The sequence below is a fragment of the Acipenser ruthenus genome, chromosome 7, assembly GCF_902713425.1.
Source record: "Acipenser ruthenus chromosome 7, fAciRut3.2 maternal haplotype, whole genome shotgun sequence".
In the NCBI taxonomy this organism is placed as follows: Eukaryota; Metazoa; Chordata; class Actinopteri; order Acipenseriformes; family Acipenseridae; genus Acipenser; species Acipenser ruthenus.
This window is the reverse complement of record NC_081195.1, coordinates 59917455-59940028: the sequence shown is the minus strand read 5'-3', so window position 1 is coordinate 59940028 and position 22574 is coordinate 59917455. Positions and strand designations below refer to the sequence as shown.

General features: G+C 34.9%; 1 protein-coding gene across 2 annotated transcripts in view; it reads right to left on the bottom strand.

Annotated features, from left to right (window-relative positions):
* immp2l (inner mitochondrial membrane peptidase subunit 2) overlaps positions 1–22574 on the bottom strand; it is a 234301-nt gene that overhangs the window by 186085 nt on the left and 25642 nt on the right. For both annotated transcript variants that reach the window (XM_034026180.3, XM_034026179.3), the window contains exon 3: positions 22106–22209. In XM_034026180.3, coding sequence (XP_033882071.1) covers positions 22106–22209 — 104 coding nt within the window. The remainder of the gene's footprint in view (positions 1–22105; positions 22210–22574) is intronic.

The following is a 22574-nucleotide window of genomic DNA, read 5'->3' as shown; positions in this document are numbered from 1 at the left end:
ATACTATAAGCCCTTTCTAGTTTCATTATTTCTTAAAAAATATTTAAGAAAATAATTCAGTATTTTCAGCTATGTTTTATTTAATTTATCACATTCCAGCTTCATAAGCCTGTTCAGTGTCAGAACACCTAGCAAATCATTGAACAGCAAGGATATTCCTGGTATTATATGATTTTCTAATAGCGATAGTACCCTCTCGATGAAGACTCTACAGTCCCACTTTCATTAGTGCCCTTTCCTGTCACGGACATCTGCCAGAAGGCAGAGCTTTCACTGATGGGCACTACAGGATTAAATGCAAACCAAAGACAAGACTGTCCTCAATGCAGCCCAGATTCGTAGACGTTTCAGATAGGTATTGGATATTCACTGCACTTATGACGTGCCACAGATCCACTGTCAGTTAAGTGAGCAGATTTAAACATGTATACAAAAAAGTTAGTCAGAACTTCAGGGAATGTGAAACAATAAACAAATGAACAAGGAAATTTAAAAAGGATTACATTTATAAAATTACAATAAATCTGTTAAAAAATATATAAGTTGGCATGCCGACGCAGCATCCAAACTATACAACGTACTGAGAAATGGCACAATAAAAGGACAATTCAATAACATAGTTTTTTTTTCTTCCATTCACTTACATACACTAACCCAATAAGGTATAGCCTCTTCAGTGAATTTAATAGGTGGCGTCAGTCTAATGAAAGCAGCTTGCAAATTTAAATGCTCCTGCCTCACTTTATCATCCTATGTGATGCAAAGGGTCGTTTGTGAACATGGGACCTTTTCCCCCAAAGCAGTTTATCAATTAAAAAAATTATGTTTTTTTTTTTTCTAATCACTAACATGTAAAGTAAGTAAGTATAGCCTGCTAGCATAATTTTTGTACATGAATGCATTAGCTTTGACAACAGGTTACGTAAATGTTTCAAAACTGTACTTCTTATCTGCAAACTATATTTACATATTTATTACTTCCTAATTTATTTTAAAGGCTTCTACTGCAGAGATTAATACAGTATGTGAAAACACCTGAAAAAGCATTTTTTTTCTTTTAATCTATAATCAGTGCTACCATTGTCCTGAACATCTTTTAGTTTTTCTTTTTTAAGTATACATGATGAATTCATAATGCCTTCAACCTTATTTCCATTTCAGGAAGATTACAACATAAACTTTAATCACACAATGCATATGATGCAGGGAAGTGATATAAAGGATTCTAGGCTGCAAATACATTTTTCCTGGAAGCTGCACAACACATGTATCTGACCTAAATTCTGTTGTAATATTTGGCGGACCACTTTCAAGAATCCTCTGTTGAATACTAAGATCATTTCAAATTCCTTTTTTGGTTTACTGCTCATCCAAAGTGTATAATTCACTGTGAGAGACCTTGGCACTCTTTCATTTATCATTTTTAAACCAGGAATATTATGTAAAATCAAAATACAGCTTCGAATCCACTTGCCATTCTCACATTGGGCTGTTTTTTACAAAATAAAAACTACATTTCCAGAATGAAGAATATGAATAACATTTTAATTAACATGCCTGCTATACACATTGTGGTCAAATGTTTTTTTTATTTGGTCCTGTCTGCCTGTATTTGCAGAAAATAATCCAATGTGTGTTTCTAGTGCAGTAGGCAGTATTCTGCATTTTTGTAAAATATTTATCCCGGTCTTATTACTGCGTAGTTTCTCATCTTGTTTAAACTCACTAATTTACCAGAATTAAAATTTAACAAAGTTTTACATCCACTTCCATCTTTTATGAGACATGAAAAGACAATATGTTGTATATATTTTGTATTAGCATGTACATGTATTGTCCAAATGGAGACCACATTTTGCTGTCCATGCGATATAAACAAAACACTATTTTCTTTAACTTAAGGTTCAATTGTTTTACATTAGAGACAGTATTTTATATATGGTTACAGTAGACTCTTGATATTACAATGGGTTTGGGGCTGTACTCCCATTGTAATTCTGATTTGATCGAAAAACAAGATTTGACCATAATGAGACCAAGAATACACGACAAATGTATATAGAAACTTAATGAGGACCAATAGTCAATGCCTAACAATACATATTTAATAATTCCTAATTCACAGTCTGAAATCAATCTTCTTTATATAAAGCTAATGTATGTATATTATGCACAACACATTAAAACTCTCATCAGCCTAGGATCAAAAGATGCAAAACAGAAAAATACATCCAATATCTGGAGTCACCATCACCCAGAAGAACATTTTGAAGCAGAAAGAAAGAAAACAGAACAGAATTTAAAGAAAGCTCCAAAAGCGCCAGCAAAGCCGTGTACACTCACAGAACCTTTTGATAAAGCAAAGCAATCAAGTTATTCCAGGTCTAAAAGTAATAGAGATACTATTTTAAAATCTTCCTACTTGTTGATTTTTGCATATCCTTTTTAATTCAATGTTTATGCAGAACCAAGAATAGAATTGTATATCGGTAACATCGTATCGGCTATCAGTTGTTATATTTTCTTTTATCTCCATTGTCTATACGCCATCTGGTGGTTATCTGCCACTTCCACACCTATACAAGAGTAAATCTGATTCACATAAATGGAACTTCGGCACTTTAAATCTGAAAAGAAATTAATATCTCAAAAAAGCTTGGAATGAACTTTTTTTTTAAATGATGAAATATTTATTACTGAATTACAACCAAATTTAATATACTATGCAAGTAAATGTTTTTTTGTTTTGTTTTGTTTTTTAATTATTATTATTTTATAGGAAGGAATTGCTATTATTATTATTATTATTATTATTATTATTATTATTATTATTATTATTATTATTTATTTCTTAGCAGACGCCCTTATCCAGGGCGACTTACAATTGTTACAAGATATCACATTATTTCACATTATACAGATATCACATTATTTTACATACAATTACCCATTTTTACAGTTGGGTTTTTACTGGAGCAATCTAGGTAAAGTACCTTGCTCAAGGGTACAACAGCAGTGTCCCCCACTGGGGATTGAACCCACAACCCTCCGGTCAAGAGTCCAGAGCCCTAACCACTACTCCACACTGCTGCACTATTACTATACTGTTACTATATTTTTAATGAAAACAATCACACCAGAAAATGATCAACATCAGAAAGATTGAATACAAGCAGATTACTTCAGAAACACCAGTGGTCTGTTCAACAATTTTCTAGCTTGTCATAGAAAGGACACACTTATTATGCCGATACAGTACGACTCTTTCCACTCCACTCCACTCCACTCCGCACCATTACTTATTTATGCATCGGTGCTTTCTATTTCCACACTAAAAACCAGAATACACGCAACAGTACATTTATAAATAATGTAATAAATACATTGAGAATGAGGAGCAATGGATTATTCATAAAGATGGAAAACCTTATATCTTATTTTAAGTTCAGCTGAACAAATTTATACACAATTGTATGCAGTTTGTTTATGCAGAGAAAGAATGCACCAGTTGCTATTAAAACAGTAACAATGTATGCCACATGGCTTACACTGCCCTTAGGAGTGGGTATGAAGCACTAGAGGTCCATATCAAACCTAGGTCAAAATGACATGTGTCCACTAGTTTCGATTAATCCCTAATTCTGGCAATAGCGTTGCTTGTCTATCAATTGCCCTGCCCTAACAGTGTAAGGGGTTATCTATAGTCCTTTTCAGGCTTCGAGAACTTGCCATTTGGCAGAGTGGCAGAACAGAGCTTGTTCTCATCAGGGGAATGCACCAACATATTAAAGTGTATTACACTTTTTAAAAAGTGTCAGTAATTCAAATATAATTTATGTCTGAACAAGCACATTTCCTATTGAATTAAATTGGAAGTAAGCATCAATTTAGGATATATTCAATAGTTATTGATGGCATTTTAAAATGTGTGCTTATTCATGGTTAATTATTGTTAGCGTCAGGGTTAACTATTAATTGCTGTTGAAGAGCCAGTATAACGTCCATATAAATTATACCAATACCTGTAAGACTATGCTGTGCTGTTTCCCATCTTCCCAGATTAGTTGAATTAACTTTCAGTACTGTTTCCACATTATCATCTGCTTTAGGGAACGCTGATCTCCAAAGCAAATGTTCATAACAAATATGTTTCGAAGAACGTACATCATTACTGGTTCATTTTAGATAAAAAGGTTAACCCAAGTGTTTTTCTCTTCCAGGTGGCAGTGTTTGAATGACGGATTAAGTCTATTGTGGTGAGCAGGTTAATCTCGATCCCTGCAGTCTTTTGAAAACAAGTCAGTGTTATTTCATGTTGTAGTTTGAGGGCTGGAATTGCTTAGGTAAGGTGGGGGTCTCTGAAATGGGAAAATTGTTTATTACTATTCATATAACAAAATGAAAGGTAAACAGTGGCTATGTTTACAATGTTCTGGCAACCAAAATGGAACCCTCTAGAATTCTGATGTCATCATACCGTTATTGTACTATAGTTTTCTAGATTTTGGAAATGCGTGTTCCAAGCGTGAAACACCTGGAGGTGGCAGGCCAGTGCCAGTTTGGTACTAGGATTTAGGGAAATTGAACCTGGCACAGATCATTTAATTTCCGACCCAGAATCAAACACTATCTTAGGGCAGTGATTACAATCGTCCCATGGGCAGTCACACAGTGTCCTTGACATTTGAAAATAAATCATTATGAGAATGTTTAGACTTTTCTCTATTGCTTTAACTTTAAATATTGCAGCAGGAACAGGGAATTTGAAATGCCAGTGACTTGGAATAAGGTATGCCAATTTAAAAACACGAGTGTAATGTTTTTACATGAACTATACTTTCTATTGTGGTGCTGCAATTCATTTACTTTTGATCGTCATTTGCATCACACTGTATTCATTCTAATTGACATATACTAGGCTAAATAGAAGGGATCGCTAAAAGAAAAATATTTAAGTCAAACAAACATAATATGAAATTAGTTTTAATTTCTCTATTATCAATCTAATACAGTGTATTATGTTTTCAAAGGTTTAAAATATGTTGTAGTTCAATATAGATAAGGCAAGTATGAATATGAGTTATTATTTCAAACATAATTTTTAAAGCACAATTATCGTTCTGTTGGCGACAGGGTCCGATAGTAGACTGGTCATAATGTTATGGTACTGTGTGTGATTTTGAGTTGGGTGCAGAGAATAAAGTTATGAAAGTATGTGTAATTTGAACGAAAAAAGAAACCTGTTTGCCCCCAGAGCATGTTACGCCACTGTGAGCAATGCATTGCAAGTTATTTTTGCACATTAAAAAATATATTTTGTAATATTATTATTATTATTATTATTATTATTATTATTATTATTATTATTATTATTATTATTATTTTAATTAAGACAGATTATTTGGATAGATGACATTCAATGCAATCTGAAAAATGTCACTGAGAATTGTAAATGATCTGATACTGGTTAGACAGATTAACAGAGGGCAAATGGACCAGCAAATAAACTTGTTTTCCTAGGTTGTTTTCTCACTCCCCAACCTGAGCTCAGATCGTTTCCACAATCGATCCTGGCCTGGGTCGTTTGCAGTCATTCCCATATGAATACCCCTTAAGATAACTGTGTGTAATTATGTAATGCTAGCACTGCAAACAATGCCACAACACATCAGTTATCTTTATCACAGTCGTCTGCTTTGTTAATCGAAACTTTTTAAAAACCACTATAAGAATAGCAGCGCCATAATTACAATTTAACCCTGGAGTGTGTTGAAATTGAATTTAAATAATACCTACTGCACAGTGCTTACATCTCTTTAAACTACTACTGTATGATATGGTCATACATCACAGGTACCAGTTTCTACAGCACATGTCGAAAGTGTCTCACTAATCCAGTTCAGACCTGCAATTGTATAGATTTTAAACAGATCAGGTTTATGTACAACACATCATCAAACCTATTCATAAACAACAAGACATAAGAAAAAAAAAAAAACATTATTACACACTGTGGTATAAGGTGTGTGTGTGAACACGTGGGAATGTGACTGGAGCTGTACATTGAATAAATAATTATTCATCTTTTTGTTTTCTTTTCAGGTTTGCAAGTAGACAGACACACATACAGCTGGTTTCAAAGACCCTGAGTAAAGGCCTATTCACGCTGGACACAATGCAATTTGTCCTGCAATAACATGATACTTGCTCACTGCACGATGTGATAGGCGACTCTCCTCTGATTGGTCATTGGCCAGTTCCCTAGCTGCCGTGCGACAAAATAGAACAAATTTACACCAATCCTATTTTTTCGCATCACTTCAGTGTCGCATCGCAGGCCGGGTGAATGGTTCATATCAAAAGTACATGTTTTATTTTTTTTTTCTCGTGGTGCGGTGCGTCATACTACACATTTGCTTGTCACATCACGCCCGGTGTGAACAGGGTTTAACACTCATTTCAGACTGCCTTAAAAACTGAACATGGTAGCCTATTTATGAAAGGTACGTCAGAAATTATTTCAGTTTCAGTTGAAATGTATATATATTTTGTGACAACTGTAAGTTGCCCTGGGTAAGGGTGTCGTCTAAGAAATAAAATAAAAAATAAATAAAATAAATAAAATAAATAAAATAAATAATAATAATAATAATAATTACATTAAATCAGGTTAACATTACTGTTGCAGGCATTACTGTAGATTAATTATGGTTTCTGAATATATGAGAGGTTGGCAGCTACACACCAACCATTTAATTATTGGAAGTAAAAAATTTTGTGGGAAAGTACATCGGTCATCAATACCAAATGAATATTATTTATTTATTTATGTATTCATTCATTCATTCATTCATTCATTCATTCATTCATTCATTCATGTGCTGCTTTGAAATAAAAATGTGTTTTAATCTAATTGATCTATTTGGTTTTGCATGGAACGCCTTGCATTTATACTCATTTAAGTATATAAATGGAGAAGAGGATTCTACTGTATTTCGAGCTGGATATCTCATACAGAGGCACCCTAACTTGTTGTGAATTGGCGCTCCGTTTAGCCCATACTGTGTGGTATGTACGGTGTGTTACAAGGTGTATGCTAATTAGAAGGTTACTCCACTGTATTTTTGCATCTATTAAGTTTAGTGAATAAGGTGTTTATCACTGGATGAAACCGCGAGAAGTGATCTTCCCTTTTCACGCAGTATAATGTCCAAAACACCGCCATTTTAATGAATGAAGCCCACAGTGTTGCCAATGGTAGAGCTCAGTTCTGTTATAATGTTATTTTTTTTTCAGATGGTACATAATTTATGAATCACTGTTTAGTATATTGTACCTTCACATATTGAATTTCTTTTAAGTCACCTCACTTTACTGTGTGCACTTTAATAGTGAGTAGGGGATTGGGATGGTGGGTGGAGATTTGTTGTCAGTTATTTAGTAACCCACTGAGAAGCAATGAGCTACAGAGGCCTCTGGTCCTCATAGACCAGAAGTACTGTTTCTTCAGATGAATACTACAGAAGGAACCATAACCATCACTACAATACAACCATACAACTACAACACTTCATATTAGCTGCTATAGTTTACTTTGAGTTGTTGTGATCACAAGTTTTTTTTAAGATTCTGATCAATGTGAATTAAAGCTAAATGACAAGCTTGGTTTCTTCTCACCCAAACTAAGCTGTATTAATAACAGTCAAAGCTGTTATAATAGTGGAAAACACTAGTGGAGGCTTTGAGTAAATTGTTGTATTCATATATTATAACTACGGGTCTACTTAAATCGCGGTAAATTTACACATTTTTCACGGGTATGTTGCAGAATAAAATTAGGATTTCGCTGACATTTCGCAGACTTGATTAAACATTAAATAAACCTAAGTAGACAGTATTTCAGAACACTATAAAGAGTAAAAATAGTGGTACTTGCTTCCTTACTAAAACAGAGTGCTAGTATTTGTTAAAGGCGAGTATGCAGCATCCCCCTGCAGCTGACTTGCCCATACATTGAGACTGCACGTTCTGCACACACTGAATTGGTTGGAAGTTAAGGCAAAGCTTTGCCAAGTTATACCGATGTGGAAATCGATTAGAAACAGCTCAGAAACTCGGTTACACAAGGGCATCTGGCATACTTTAATAAAGGCAATGTATGCAGCACGTTCGTTGTCATGTTATTTGTCACATCCAATAATTTATTTTATTAGTACCGAGTCAAAACAAAGGAAACGTGGATATTCGGGTCTTAAATTCCAACTGCGAAAATGTAAGCAGCAGGTTGAAGCGAGGTGGCTGTGCTGGATCATTTTAGTACTGATTTAATTTGCAGACAGGAAACTTTCCAGTTTGGTTTCTGAAAGCTGTTTATTTTACATTCAGTTCAGCAGCCTCTGTAGTATCCTTTTGTTTAATGTGTGATTCTGAAGCTAAATAGCGATCGATCTTATTTTCTCCAAAGACACATTAAGATATGCAAAACAATTACCTCCATCTGCATGTACAGTTTCTTTGGGAGATATCTTGAAACAATCATCAGCTGAAATATACTTTGCTTTCTTTGTCGTTCATTTCTACTATTTCACCTCCAATGCTGAAAACTTTGTTTTGACCTAAATCAAAACAATGCAGCACCAACTTTATCCCACCCCCTCCTGCACAGTACAGGTCACATAAAAGCAGTAAAGACGCACTGATAGGCTGATTAAAACTATGTCATTTGAATAATAAACAAGAACGTTAACCGCTTTGGAGAATTTTTTGTGTAAACGTTATTTGTGGACGTTTTTTGTTTGTTAGTTTTTTGCTTAAGTGCAATGCACACAGGACGGCGAAGGAATAAAAAAAGGGCTGTCTACAGAAGGAAGATACATAATTTGCGTTGCTTGCGTTGTGCAGTAGTTCATTTAAACTAGGTTTCTTTTTTTCCCCTCTCTGTACTTGTTTGTATGCATTGGCCCCTAAGAGGTGAATTTCGCGGTGACCCCTCAATTTCACGATTTCCGTGAAATCGCGATTTAGGTAGACCCCTAATTATAACTCCTGAATGTGTCTAAGACTTTTGCACAGCAGTATATATATATATATATATATATATATATATTATCATTACCTATTTCATGATTATGTGGTAGTCTATTGGTTAAGATTGTTTGTCAAAACCACACTTAAATAGGAAATAGGTTAAGTCTGCCCAGAAGGCATTTCTTTCGAGCCTATATTATCAGATTGTGCCAGTAAAGAGGCTAAATGCTTAATGCAACTTGCGAGTTTGTGGCTGTCACTTATGATTGCTGGCACTGGCACAGTTTGCCTGCAGCATTTATTTGTCTTCATGGCATAGAACCTCCAGGGCTTTAACAAATATATTAATATGACAAGCAATAGATAATAGCTGACTGCAGTTACAAAACAAAAAGGAATTTTCCAGAATTGTACCCCATGAGGCACTGCACAAATCACTCTGCTTAAAACAACAGTCCTGCTCAGAGCATTGTGAAACAAATGAATCTCTGTAATGACTTACGGAAACTGTATAATAAAGCCCAGCTGTCTGCAGTAGAGCAATATATCTCTTTTATTATTATTTTATAAATAACATGGAATTGGATTCTGGTTGAAATGTTTTCTGTACCTAGGTGACTGCCAGTCTACCAGCTTGTGTAGTATGTGCTTCTGTTTCTGAGGCAGCGTGGTCACACTCAGTTTTCCGGTTTGCAAAGCGAGAAAGCGAGTCAGCCCGTCTGCTGTGCAGCACAAAACATTAAGTAAGCAGCTATTTGTTTAGAACATTGTCAAACCATAGCAGGCAACCACACTGGTTAAGTTGTGTGCAAAACTATATAAGGGTGGGCAAGTGGTCGGTCACACCGACAGGCAGACATCACACAAAGAAGAAAAGATGAAGTTTAGCACTTTTATTATTTCACACAAAATAAAAAATGAGTCTCAAGATCTTTAAAGAGGAGATGCAGCTTCCCCTGATACAGAAATAAATTCAGACATAGGCAGGCTTTTTTGCTTGTGAATTTCTGTCTTATTTTCAACTGTAATTTCTCAGCATCTTTGGTAGCCCTTATGTAAGTACTTGACCAGTCCACTACACAGGCAATTACTACAGCCTACAACACCTGACTGTGACATACTTGCATGGCTGGAATGTCACTAGTCACATGCTCCCAAAGCTGTCAAGTTAAGCGTTCCCTATGCTGCTTTTTATTGGCCAGTCTTAATACAATACGTGACCACTAGTAAGTGTGGATGGACACACTTTATGGTCACAACATCTTGTGGCTTGAGCACCACTGTCTTAGGGTTTGGGTAAATAGCTATGCTTCAATAAAGCTGTGCTTAACTATGGCCCTGAGATCTACATGTTAGGGGATAGAAGAGTGGTCTGGGCACAGACACATCTACAAGATCACAAGGTTCAGACACAGGAGAGAAGACAGGTATTTACAATTCTACACTTATTACTGAAAACGTTTCAGTGTGATGAGATGAATGGGAGAAGAGATTTGGTAACCTAGGTAACAAATAATATGATTTTAATGCGACAACCCATAAATGCATAAATGAGCGGTACAAATTGCTATAATGTACACCCAGTTTCAACACCAGCAAGTGCAACACATTTTCATTTCATTGTTTCAGAAAGCAAAATTTATATAATTAGTGTACATTTAGTTGATTTACTGGTACCTGCCGTGTACTAAATGCAAGACATTTCTCATTTAAAGGAATGGCAATATTTTCTAATATACATACTGCTAATAATACGCTGGGGCTGCTCCATTAATCTTGTTTTGTTGGTAGTTGTTTATTGCCCTTTCTAACCAGGGAAATTCATTTTACGTTTTGAAATACTTTATATGTTTCAGAACATGAACGTTTTTCTCCATGCAGTCTCTACGGTTTAATAATAAAGAAAATGAATTCCCGGCATGTGGTAGGAGCTACAGAAATGATATTTAACTTTCCCATTTTTTTTTTTTTTTTAATTAAGTATTTTTTGGAGTTGAAAGCATCTAGGCTTCTTACATTTGTGTTTAAAAAAAAAAAAAAATCATTTTTTAAAGAACACATTTGAAATCCACCCTTCATCTGATAGTCAAATTGACAGTTTCAACTCATTTCATTAAGGGCATGGTATGGGGCTGGAACCTATACTTGGCATTGCTTTTCTTGATTTTATTCTTTGAGACCATAACATCATTTACAAGGTAGTCCTGTCCAGATTAACTACCACAGGCAACAGTAGTTACAAAAAGGATACCTGATGCATAAATCACATGACATCCAATATCTGAGTAAATCCTGGTGAAAGGGAGTGTGGGTAATCCGCTGACAACACACAAGTACAGTCAAAATGCAGCTCAGGCTCTCTGGTATCACTTTTGCTGCAGCACACAACAAAAACCATGAACCGTTATCAACAATGGTAAGGATCGGGTGACGATACATAGTAATGTCAAAACAAAACAGTGAAAACAAGCTCAAAATAAAAGGTGCTGTGAATACAGTGTGTGATGTTCTTCCTATTAAAAGAGGTCCCGCTGACACACACAGGCCTAAAGGGATTTAACAATTCTAAAACCAGTCCCAGGCCCTGCAAGGTTTGGTCGCTGTTGGGGTTTTGAGTTTACTCAGAATAATAAAAAGATGGCTGTGTTGCTCACTGAAGCTCTAATGGTCTGGACTCCAGCTGCACAACAGCCCAGGGTGGTGTCAGCAGCTGTCTTTTATTGCAAGACGCTCTGCCAGGACACCCTCACCAGCCAGTCAAGGATCCGCAGCCGACCAACACTTAGCTATGGTTCCTAGTAAACAAATTTCAGCGGGACGCACGTCCCCAAAAGGAGCTCTCTCCTGCTGGATGCAAGGTATGACATGAAGCCAGTTAAACAGCCAGTTAAACATGTGTTAATTTCACAAGTAAACCTGCCTTTTCCTCGTTTGCCCTCATCTACAATATACAACGGAGTAACAATCAGGAGCAGTTCATTTCCACATTGATCATTGCGTACATGTGACCTTTTCTTAGCTCTGCCTTAGCGAATTACTCTGAATGAATCTGCTGGTGTGTATACTGGGAGATGTATTAGTTTACATCTCAGGTTTGTCAGGACTACAATCCCACAATTCACTGCTCTAGGAGATTGACAGGTTTCTATGGAAATGAGGAAATTGAAAATCAGGAAGAGAAATCAACATGGTTTTACCTGAAACAGATAAAAGAAAGGCAAGACAAATAACCACAGATAAATATGATTGGTATTAGTTGTTTTGATCGTGATAGGTGTTATTGTTATTCATTGGTACTCAATACTTATGTATTCAAGGGCAACTTCAGGAAAGTTTTGTATTGTTTAATTAACATGTTTTTAAGAGGTTATATTCCAATTTAATTAATACATCACAACTTAAAACTTGTGAATTTTTATGTTTTAGCAGGTGGATGACGAAACAAATGAATTTATTGTAACAACAAACACAAGCCAAACTGCAATTTATCAGTTTAATAAAAGGCATTTTGTTTTTCCTTTTTTTAAAGAACGCAGTCTCTACTGAACACAGTCTGTCTCAATGGTCGGCAGAATAAATATTGTGCTTTTAATGACATATAAATCAAGAACTGTATGACGCTAGTATTCTTAAAAAGTGTTAAGCTAGTAAATACAGGTTTGTACTTTGCAATGTTATACCTCTGTAGTGATGTCCTCAATATGTCAAACACATTACCCTGCAAAAACTGTCTTGATATTCGCTTACATAAGATATTGCTGGAAAACATGACAAATAAAATCAAAGTTCATTGTCTTTTTTAAAGGTGACAAATACTCTTGGACTATTTGAGATGCTGTAAATCACCTGTGATGATTATAAAAACAGACGGCACAAGGTAAGAAGAAATTTAGGACAGACAAACAGGCAAGTTACCTAATGGGCTTGTAGAAAAACATGTTATCCCTTTCTTTGATTCCCCTGTGACAAAACATTTCCTTAAATCTTACCTGTCTTGTTCTTCCATCCACTATCAGTGCATTTTTGAAAGAAATAAGTGTTATAGCTAGCAGACAGGTCATTGTATTTTAATTCTAGTGCTGGTTAAAGAAATGCTTAGAGCTCGTCTTGCACTTGGTTATTTCACCTGAAGATTGAATTTGTCATCTCCTTTTCAATGCCTTCTTACCTATCATTAACCAACTAGCTGCTTCCCCAATTGACTGACATGCTATGCAGCCAGTAGCATGACCCCCAAAACAGTGCAAAGGAGGAATTACCAAGGAAGTGAAACAGTAACAGACCTCAAAATAAGGCAAGCAGTTACCATTTTAAAAAAAAAGCTTCAAAACTGCAAATTTGAGCCCTATAAAAAATGGGTGGAAGTATATGTCAAGTCATTATTTAGGGTTAGCTTAAAAAAAAAAAAAATTAATGTTGTAAGGGGGTGGCTTTAATTCTTTTTTGGGCAAGGAAACTGAGTGACCACCCCAAAAATGGGCAGTCTGATCTGACATGCAGTGATATACCAGTCTAACCCCTACATGCCGAGCCACTCTAATTTCAGAGCTTAAGCACTGATGACACAGTCTCTTTTCCAGGGTGTCTCATGGCAATAATAAGCTGTGGGGCAATCAAACAAATCAGTCTTTCTGAGCCTTGTCATTGAATAAGGCTAGGCACTAGGAACTAGGAACAAAAATAAATTGTATCCCTACATGCCAGTTTTGATGATACACTTCAAAAGCGCATGCACAGGAAACACATCTACCAGCGCATATTCTGAAGTGGAAGATGACAAGATCGAGAGCAGGCTTGTACTTGACAGTACGTACACCACCCTACATTATTTTTATTGATTTATTTATTTTTGTTTGTTTGTTTGCTTACAGCGGTAGCCACATTTATTGCATCACCCCATTATCTTTACAATTACTGCTTTATGATCAACATATAGTTTGTTTTTCAACAGACTTTCATTTTTTGTTATTGTTGATTTGCTGTTCGTGGTTATATTGAATTCTGTAAATATAAATTAGATTTTCTCTTCATAATGCCAAATTATTGAAAGTCAGGAAATATACAGTGCATTATGTTTATATGCCAAACATGAAATGCATGTATTTATTAGTTTGTTTGTTTGCTTTACAGTGGTGGCCTCATTTATTGCAGTAGCCCAATATAGTTAGGTTTACTGCTTTGTCACCATTTATAGTTTGTTTTTCTATATAATTTTTGTTGTTATAGTTTGTTTTTCTATACTTTTTTTTTATTTTCTATCTGTGGTTATACTGAATTCTATAATGTTTGTATATAAATATGATTTTTCTCTTCATATCAAAACTATTTAATCATTTAATAAAAACAACTGCCTTTTTAACTTGTATTTATTCATATATTTCAAGGTTAAAAGGTTTTACATACAATTTGGCAATGTACTTTGTGATTTTTTTTGCTTAGTCTGGACTGCTTCCATAAAATAGCTGACAGTGCCTGTAAATAGGGTCATTTTGTCATACAGACCATGGCTCGGACAAAATCTTGTAGCTCCTCAATGGTAGAAGATATCTGAAATCCTCCTATAAGTTCTGTAACACCCTAATATTTTTTATCTACTTAGAAAGGGGTCAAAATTGGCAGTTTTTAAAAATATTATTTATTATTATAAATGTTGTTATGATTTTTTGAATTCAGAAACATTGAAAAATGTTTGGTCCTGGAGAAATGTATATAAAAATGGTATTTACAGTAACAGCAGAGTTAGCACTAGTGGTGTATCTACGCAAAAGACAGAGGTATTTAAGATCCGCTGCTGTATATAAAACAATATTAAAAAAGGAAAGTTTTCTATAAAAAATACACTACTGTAAATAATGTCCTTTAAAACAACTTTTGTTTTCAATAGTATTTAAATAATGTATGTAAACTAATATGAAATAGAGTTCTTACAAGCACTTATGATTAAAATGAATAATTTAAACGATAAATATTAATTTAAAAATAAATTAGACCATCCCTTCTTTTCATGTGTGATTGCTTGCTTTTTACATTTGTTGTTTTTTTTTAGTTTTTTTTTACTTACAGTATTCATCATCGGACAGTCTTTTAGATCAGTTTTTTCATAACGTGATGCTCCATGAATGTTACTCCATGATCCTCATCATTAAAAAGATATTGCAACAATGGAAAAGGAAGGTTTACCAGCCCTGCCATGTTCAGAACTAGAGACTGAAGACTTGGCAAGACTTCAAAGTGGTGTCTTTGCTCGGCACATATTACACAACATCCTGCTGCTGTCACTCTGTACTGTATTCATCTTTAAAACTAGTTGGTGGCTTTTACCAGTTCATGAAACATCTTCATGAAACGCTTATTAATACAACTTTAAGTGGCAAGAGTAAAGGTGTAATACCCAAGGCTTAAAAAAAACAGTTACTTTTCAAGTAGCATAAATACATTTTCCGTGTTCTGTTGTGGTTCTTTTGGTTTCTTTCTTTTTTTTTTACATTAACATAGTTTCCTATCTGCAGCAATGAATGCATGGCTACGGTAAGCACTGTAGTCCAGGAAGTGAACTTAATAAAGTCTGGAAAACAAACATATCAACAGGGGACTTGTGGTGGTGTTCTTGTAAGAGTTTGTTCTACTAATCCATTCTTTTATTACAGAAAGCTGGGCTAAGAAAATGTATTCCAGTTTCAGTAGTAAGTAGGTCTGACCACAAAAACTGAGGCAAGTACATTTCTGTAATCTAACACATTAAAAAAAATGCTTCTGGTAAAAACAGAATGCCTAATGTTAAGCTCATTAAGATTTTTAATGAAAAAAGTCAACCCTCCTGTAGGGCGAATTAATTAGTGTGACCACAGAAAGCACAGCTTTTTTGCACATGAATTTAACAGCAGCATCCATCCATGTGTGATAAAGGGGGGCCTCACGGAATTCAAGAATATTTGTCATTAAATTATCTATCATATCCAAAAACCTGGAATTGAATTTATAGCACATACTGTAAAATAATATTGTGTGTTCACATTAACAGCAATTTCAAATTCATTCATGACTTAGGCTTTTCAAGTTCAGCAATTACAGCTAAAATAAATGCTCTTAGTGAATAAGCACAATTCACTTTAAAAGCTTAGAAATAAATTGTTGAAAGGATTTTAGCAGTAACATTGTGCAATTAATATGTATGATGCCTCATTAGATCACTTACTAAGCTGGCCTCAGGGTTGACTTGGTACAAAGCTAAAGATCTTCAGTCAGCTGTAGCAAACCATAAAAGTACTTACATTATTAAAGTCCATGGGAAATGAATACATAAAGTAGTATCATATGCGGAAAAAAATATCTCGGCAAATCAGCCCCCATGAGGAAATATTGAAGTTGCTACATTAAAAGTGAGGAATGAGTGGTCAGTAGTTTACCAGTTTTGCTCATTTTTTGTTTGTTTGTTTGTTTGTTTGTTTGTTTTTTAAATTGCAAGAGTGCAGATTGTTTGCATAAAACAGCATTACAGATTTTCACAAAAGCACACTGTAACAAAGGGGCCACATCATTTAAAACATATTGATTAGCTGTCACAGGCAGAGCTCTGAAGCCAGTCTGTTAAAAACAAGATAGAATGATAAAAAAAGTAGGTTAACAAGACAAATCTGTCATACTTAATGAGATTTTTTTATTTTATTTAATCTTCCCTACATGTACAACCTAACCATCTGCTCTCTCGTTTGCAGTATCAGCGAAATACACGGTTAAGCTAGGCTATACTTTATTTATCTTTTGGTTATTACTCTTCCAAATACTTTGGCATTTGAAAGAAGACTTTCATTCAAACCATTGATTGCAAGAACAACTATTTCTGCTGACTTTTGTGGTTCTATATTGTATACTGCACACACATGCTCTTTATAAACGCAACACTAAATTAGAGTAAGGCAAAAATTCAAGCACATGCCACAGTCAGCAGGTTGCACACAGCCCCCTGACTAACAGATGGAAAAAATATTGGGCTGCGACTGCTGTAATCAAAGAACAAACGAGTTCCCCTCTGAACTGTAAGTGATACAACATGGAAAAACAAGCATAGTCACAGGACCAGGCAGACCAGGGCATACAAGTTGATCTCTCAGAAGGATCAAGCCATCAGTAAAGGGAAAGAAACTGCAAATCTGTAAATGCTGAGAGTCAGATGGCATGCCCATGGCAGAGTTGCATAATTGTTTGTGAGCATGAGGTTTAAAACATGTGCAGGGGCCAATACAAACATAGTGTGATGTCCCAAGGCTGAGAACCACTGGGGACAGAAGACAAAATATATTCAAGGGTTAAATACATTTTGTATTGCATCAATGTGTAATGCATATAGTGAAGATTTATTTCAAATATATTTTGTAGACAGCGGTGCCGATGTATTCTTCTTCTTCCATTGCCCAAATATATATATTTTTTGATATGTGCCAAATCAGTTGACAAAATGAATACGAATCCTTTAACCCTGTGATCCTGAATCTAATTAATACATATTTTAAAAGGCAAAAGAGAAGCATTTCCTCAGCTCTTGCAGTCTGGTTTGCACTGCCTGACCTTCAGAAAGTAGTCAACCATTAAAATAGAAGCCAGTCACTACGGCAGGGTCACAAATGGGTTTGCAACCAATCACACTGAAGACGTTATTTATTCAATATTTCAAGCTGTACGCTTCACCTAAAAGTCAATTTAAGCATACTCTGAAATATATTGATGACAAGTCAACATCTGTCTTTCTGTGGCCGGTGCAGTCCCTTACGAATGCAATCAGCCGATGAGCTACATATTTCCTTGCAAATTCTTATGTGAAACAACCTTCATTTGTAAATAATTGAAATACATTAATATATTTTAGGGGACACACAATGGTCTCTGATGACCTCAGCGAGCCACAGGTCAATGTTCATCAACAAAAAAGTATTCAAGCTTTTCTGCTTTAGAAAAAAAAGAATGTATTCCCATGCAGAAATGAGTATGTCTTCTATTGAACTACTGACATTCAGTTGCACATTTAGATAATATAATTTCCAGCAAAACTAAACAGCTTCCTCAATTACAAAGGCTATCAGGGACACAACAAAATCCCAGAATGATGCAGTAAGCCACTAAACAAGACTCCTGCAACACTTATTAAACTTGATGAATAATGTGAATATGCTTCACATTAAGGATATTTGCAGAGCCCTAGAGCTATTAAATATGTCAAGGTTTATGTTCTCTAATTCACAGCATGGGACATAATGATATTTAAAAGGGTTCTAAAATGTTTATTTCAAATAATAAACCAGGTACAAATTACATTCATTAACAGCATTTAACTGTACTCTCTTGAAGCACATATGAGGTTAATGAGTAGCATAAATGTTATGTTTTACAAAAATAAAATGATTTATCATTTTAAAGCTATTCCTCAGTACAATCTTCATGTGTATCTCTTATTGTATAAGAGATGTCATTTTGCACAGTTTGAGCAGCCAGAACCGCTCAGCTTCACTTTGTGGTCCTGTCACCCAAACTGCTAAACAATAAGAAACACCTTACACACCATGAATTAACTTATATAAGAAGCCATGAGCTATAATCTTTTAGCACAACCATATTTCCTATTTATGTATATATATAAACTTGGTATAGTTGTTACCATCTGTGGGATCAGTCAGTGCTATGGAACAAAAGGAGGCTTGGTGGTCCAGTGGTTAAAGGAAGGGGTTTGTTACTAGGAGGTTCCAGGTTCAGACTCACCTCAGCCACTGACTCACTGTGTGACCATGAGCAAGTCACTCTCGTCCTTCGGATGAGACGTAAAGCAGCGGTCCTATTTTAATTGACTCAGCAGCAGTTGTGATGCATAGTTCATCCCCAAGTCTCTGTAAGTCGCTTTGGATAAAAGCGTATGCTAAATGACTAAATAATAATAATAACAAATGCTGCTCGACAACAAAGGGGACTTGAGTTTATCTTCAAACTAGGAATGAATAAGTGAATTTGTATTATAAGAAGTAAATAAGAGACTGCTAAATTTAGCCAGGACCATGTAGATAGTTAGTATTATCAGGACATTTGTCTAATCCGAGTTTGTGTTAATGTCAATTGATTGTATATCATGTATAACAGGACAATAGTGTTTTTTTGTCAACCAATCGAAAGTGACAATTTACGTATCACTGCACTATTATGTGTGCCTCCCACACAGCGTACCAGGAAGTTGAAAGGTGAGAGAAGATATTGGGAGAGATTTTTAGGAGTGTTACTTAAGCAGTAAATGCAATCTGTAAAGTGCATGGCTGTCTGCTCTTTTTCTTTTTCAGCTTTTTCCATACATCTGTTGTTTTGTTGTTAAACCATGTTTGTAGTTAGCAGGAATATATCATTTGTCTGTTACACAAACATCATTACTTTAGTAAAGCACCACTCTACATATACAATTCAAAATATGAACAACTCCGTAAGATAAAACATTTTCATAAATATTCATACCAGTGGATGAATCTCAGATGATGTGCTTTTCATTTATTTTGTGCAGAAAAACCACTGCATTAAAATAATGGAATGTACTACAATATGTAGTTATTAAATATCAAACCATATACATTTAGTACATGGATTACTAAATATAATTGTTATTTTTTCTTTATTATTATTATTATTATTATTATTAATCATGAATCTATTTTTTTTTTTTAAAGACACTTTAATCCTGGTGTTTTAAAACAAAAAATGTCAATTTATCCATGGCATGTTGGGATGCACTGCAATCTTTGGGCAATACATGAAATTAAATCCAGTTACATTGATACTCAAGACACTATCATGATAACAAAACACACAATCTGAATTTAATATTTTTCAAGAAATTAAATATAGCTAGCATATGTTAATTTTCAAACAAAATAATACTGGTAAAAATGAGGGAACAGCAGGCAATACTTGTTCAATTACAGTAGAATTCTGCAACAAAGGATATCTAAAATAAATGTACTTGATTTTTTTTTTCATTGACTGTCAACTACTAAAGAAACGTGTCTCCAACAAGTGACGTTTCTTATCTATGTACCAATCAAATCAGTTATTATGACAAGTATTGTAGCATTTGTCAAGTTGTTCTTTTTCATGCTAAAAAAAAAACAAAAACAAAAACTAGATCTATTTTATTCTTTACATTAATCACAAGGCTTAAAGAGAAGTGCATTTCTGACAGTATAACTATAATGACTTCATAAGCACTCTTTTCTTGGACGTAGAAGGGACTTTGCTTTTATTCTTAAGGCAATCTACAAATCACATTTGGAGACAATGGGATTACATACAGTAATCAAATAAACCCTTTATGACCAGAGACAGTCTGGCTTTCTTACATTGTTAAATATAAAAGACAATAAGGGCATCTAAGTCTTAGATATCACCATGTGTGGCTTTTTCACCAAATGAGTTTCACAATGGGGAACAACCCGTTTGTTTCTTCAAAGTTTGAAGGCCACAGAATGACAGAAAGAAAAAGAAGAATGAACAATAAGAAGGGTTTTTATTGGCCAATACCTTTTTTGAATAAAAGCTTCCAGGTGCATATCATGTTGACTCAGTCTGTCATGGGATGGCCCTGCTGGATTCAATAATCACAATTGTCTGCAGTCTTTTGCTCCTGACTAGCTTATCCCATGTCAGTGTCATATCACTGCAGTTATTTGAAGCTGTTTTTACTTGTACACATTATTCCGGTTATACTACCACAATGGTCAGCTTCCTTGAGATTTAATAATGTGTCATTCCATTAGTAATTTAACTACACAATAAAAAATACAAAAAACATATCATTACTGAGGGAACGAGGGAAGATGCAAGCCTTTTTACATTTTTTATTTAAAACTAAGAAGACATGTACATGCGTACAGGTTAACATTTAAGGGAGTAAGCTAATTGGTGCCTTGATAATAGCCTGAAGACCTGATGCCAAGACAGTATGGTTTCAATAGACACTCAATTTCAAAAACGGTTTATAAAATGGCCTCAAGAACCCGATCAAAATCAGCCAAGGAGAGCAGAATAGTTATTCAGATAAAACTACCAAGTTATTCCAGTGAAACGATAAATCCACAAGAGAATACTTAAGACGTATTTATATAGCACAGAGATATTACAAGATACTGAGGTATGTTTATGCTATCCGTCATCGCTCGCAAAGATCACATTCACAGAGCAGGGTAAACTTGTGACCTTTACTGCCATTTGATTTTAACAAGCTCAACTGTCACAGACAATAATGTCCTCATGGTGTACTTCAAGACAATATCTTAACAGATAGTTATTCTCTAGAATGTAGACGGTATTTAAAATGCACAAGAAATGTGTATATTACTACTGTTATCATATTCTTTAGTTTAATGTAGTGTCATTTTTATTTAGGTATGTTTATATTATACTTATAGTACAAGGTTTGTACATAGTTAGCCATTTATTTAGTATGTACCTAACATGGCAAATCCCACCAATATGTGACTGTAATACTGTAGATCTATCACTAGTCAGCATGTTGGGTTTTGGGATGTTTTAGGGTAATGGTTAGTCTGTAACTGTGCCTTTCCTTCCCCCACTATAATAAAGCAGTATACAGATTTTCAGATCAATCTAACACGTTTTTCATAAGTCTCACAAGTTTTCTTCAAAACAAGCATCCAAACATTGCAACTATCAAACAGCATGTGTCCTGCCCCTGCAGCTCACACACATATTTACTTGAGGCATTTCATCATTGCACAGGGAAAAAAATAAATAATCACCAATGGATATACACTACTAGAATAAACATATTGGAAATTGTAATACAAACCTATTAGAAAGCTGAGATAGAAATTTTCAGGGTACACTGAAAAATGCAGCTGGGGTCCAGTGCCTGCTGTGAATCTGAACATTAAAAAAAAAAAAATAGAAAAAACGCACTGCCCTCAAAACACATCAAAGGAACTGAGCATAAGGGGATCTCAAAACAGTTTAATTCTAGTGCTTGTGTGTGCTTAGAAATCCATTTTACTTGTGAACGTCATCATTTCAGTTAGTCAGAAACAGCATTACTTACACAAGTGATACAATGTCTCCACGCTGCACTTGATAGTTTCGAACACTCCAGCGGTTTAAAAGCACTATGTCAGATGCTGCAGCTCCCTCGGGGTTCAAGGAAGGCTGAGAAATGAAAAACAAACAAAACTGCATCAAAAGCTGCAGTCCTCCAGTGTCCTCACTGACTTACATTGTCATTCTACTGGATTTGTATCAGGGTAAAGGAGACAAGGTATTGCACACCAGACCAAATGGGGAATCATGATGAATAAAATCCTAAATATTTACATTTGCTCTGCTTAGAATATCTCCCACTTCTGGAAATTAAAGAAGAAAATGAAATGAATTTCTGCTTCAGCTGGGGTTCAGTAAAATAAATGCTTGTGATAAATTCAAGAAGGAATAAAGCCTTAGCAAAATGATATAACAGCCTTCTGTGTGCTCTGCACTTTCAATTTTGAAAACCAACTCCCCATGGATTATTAACA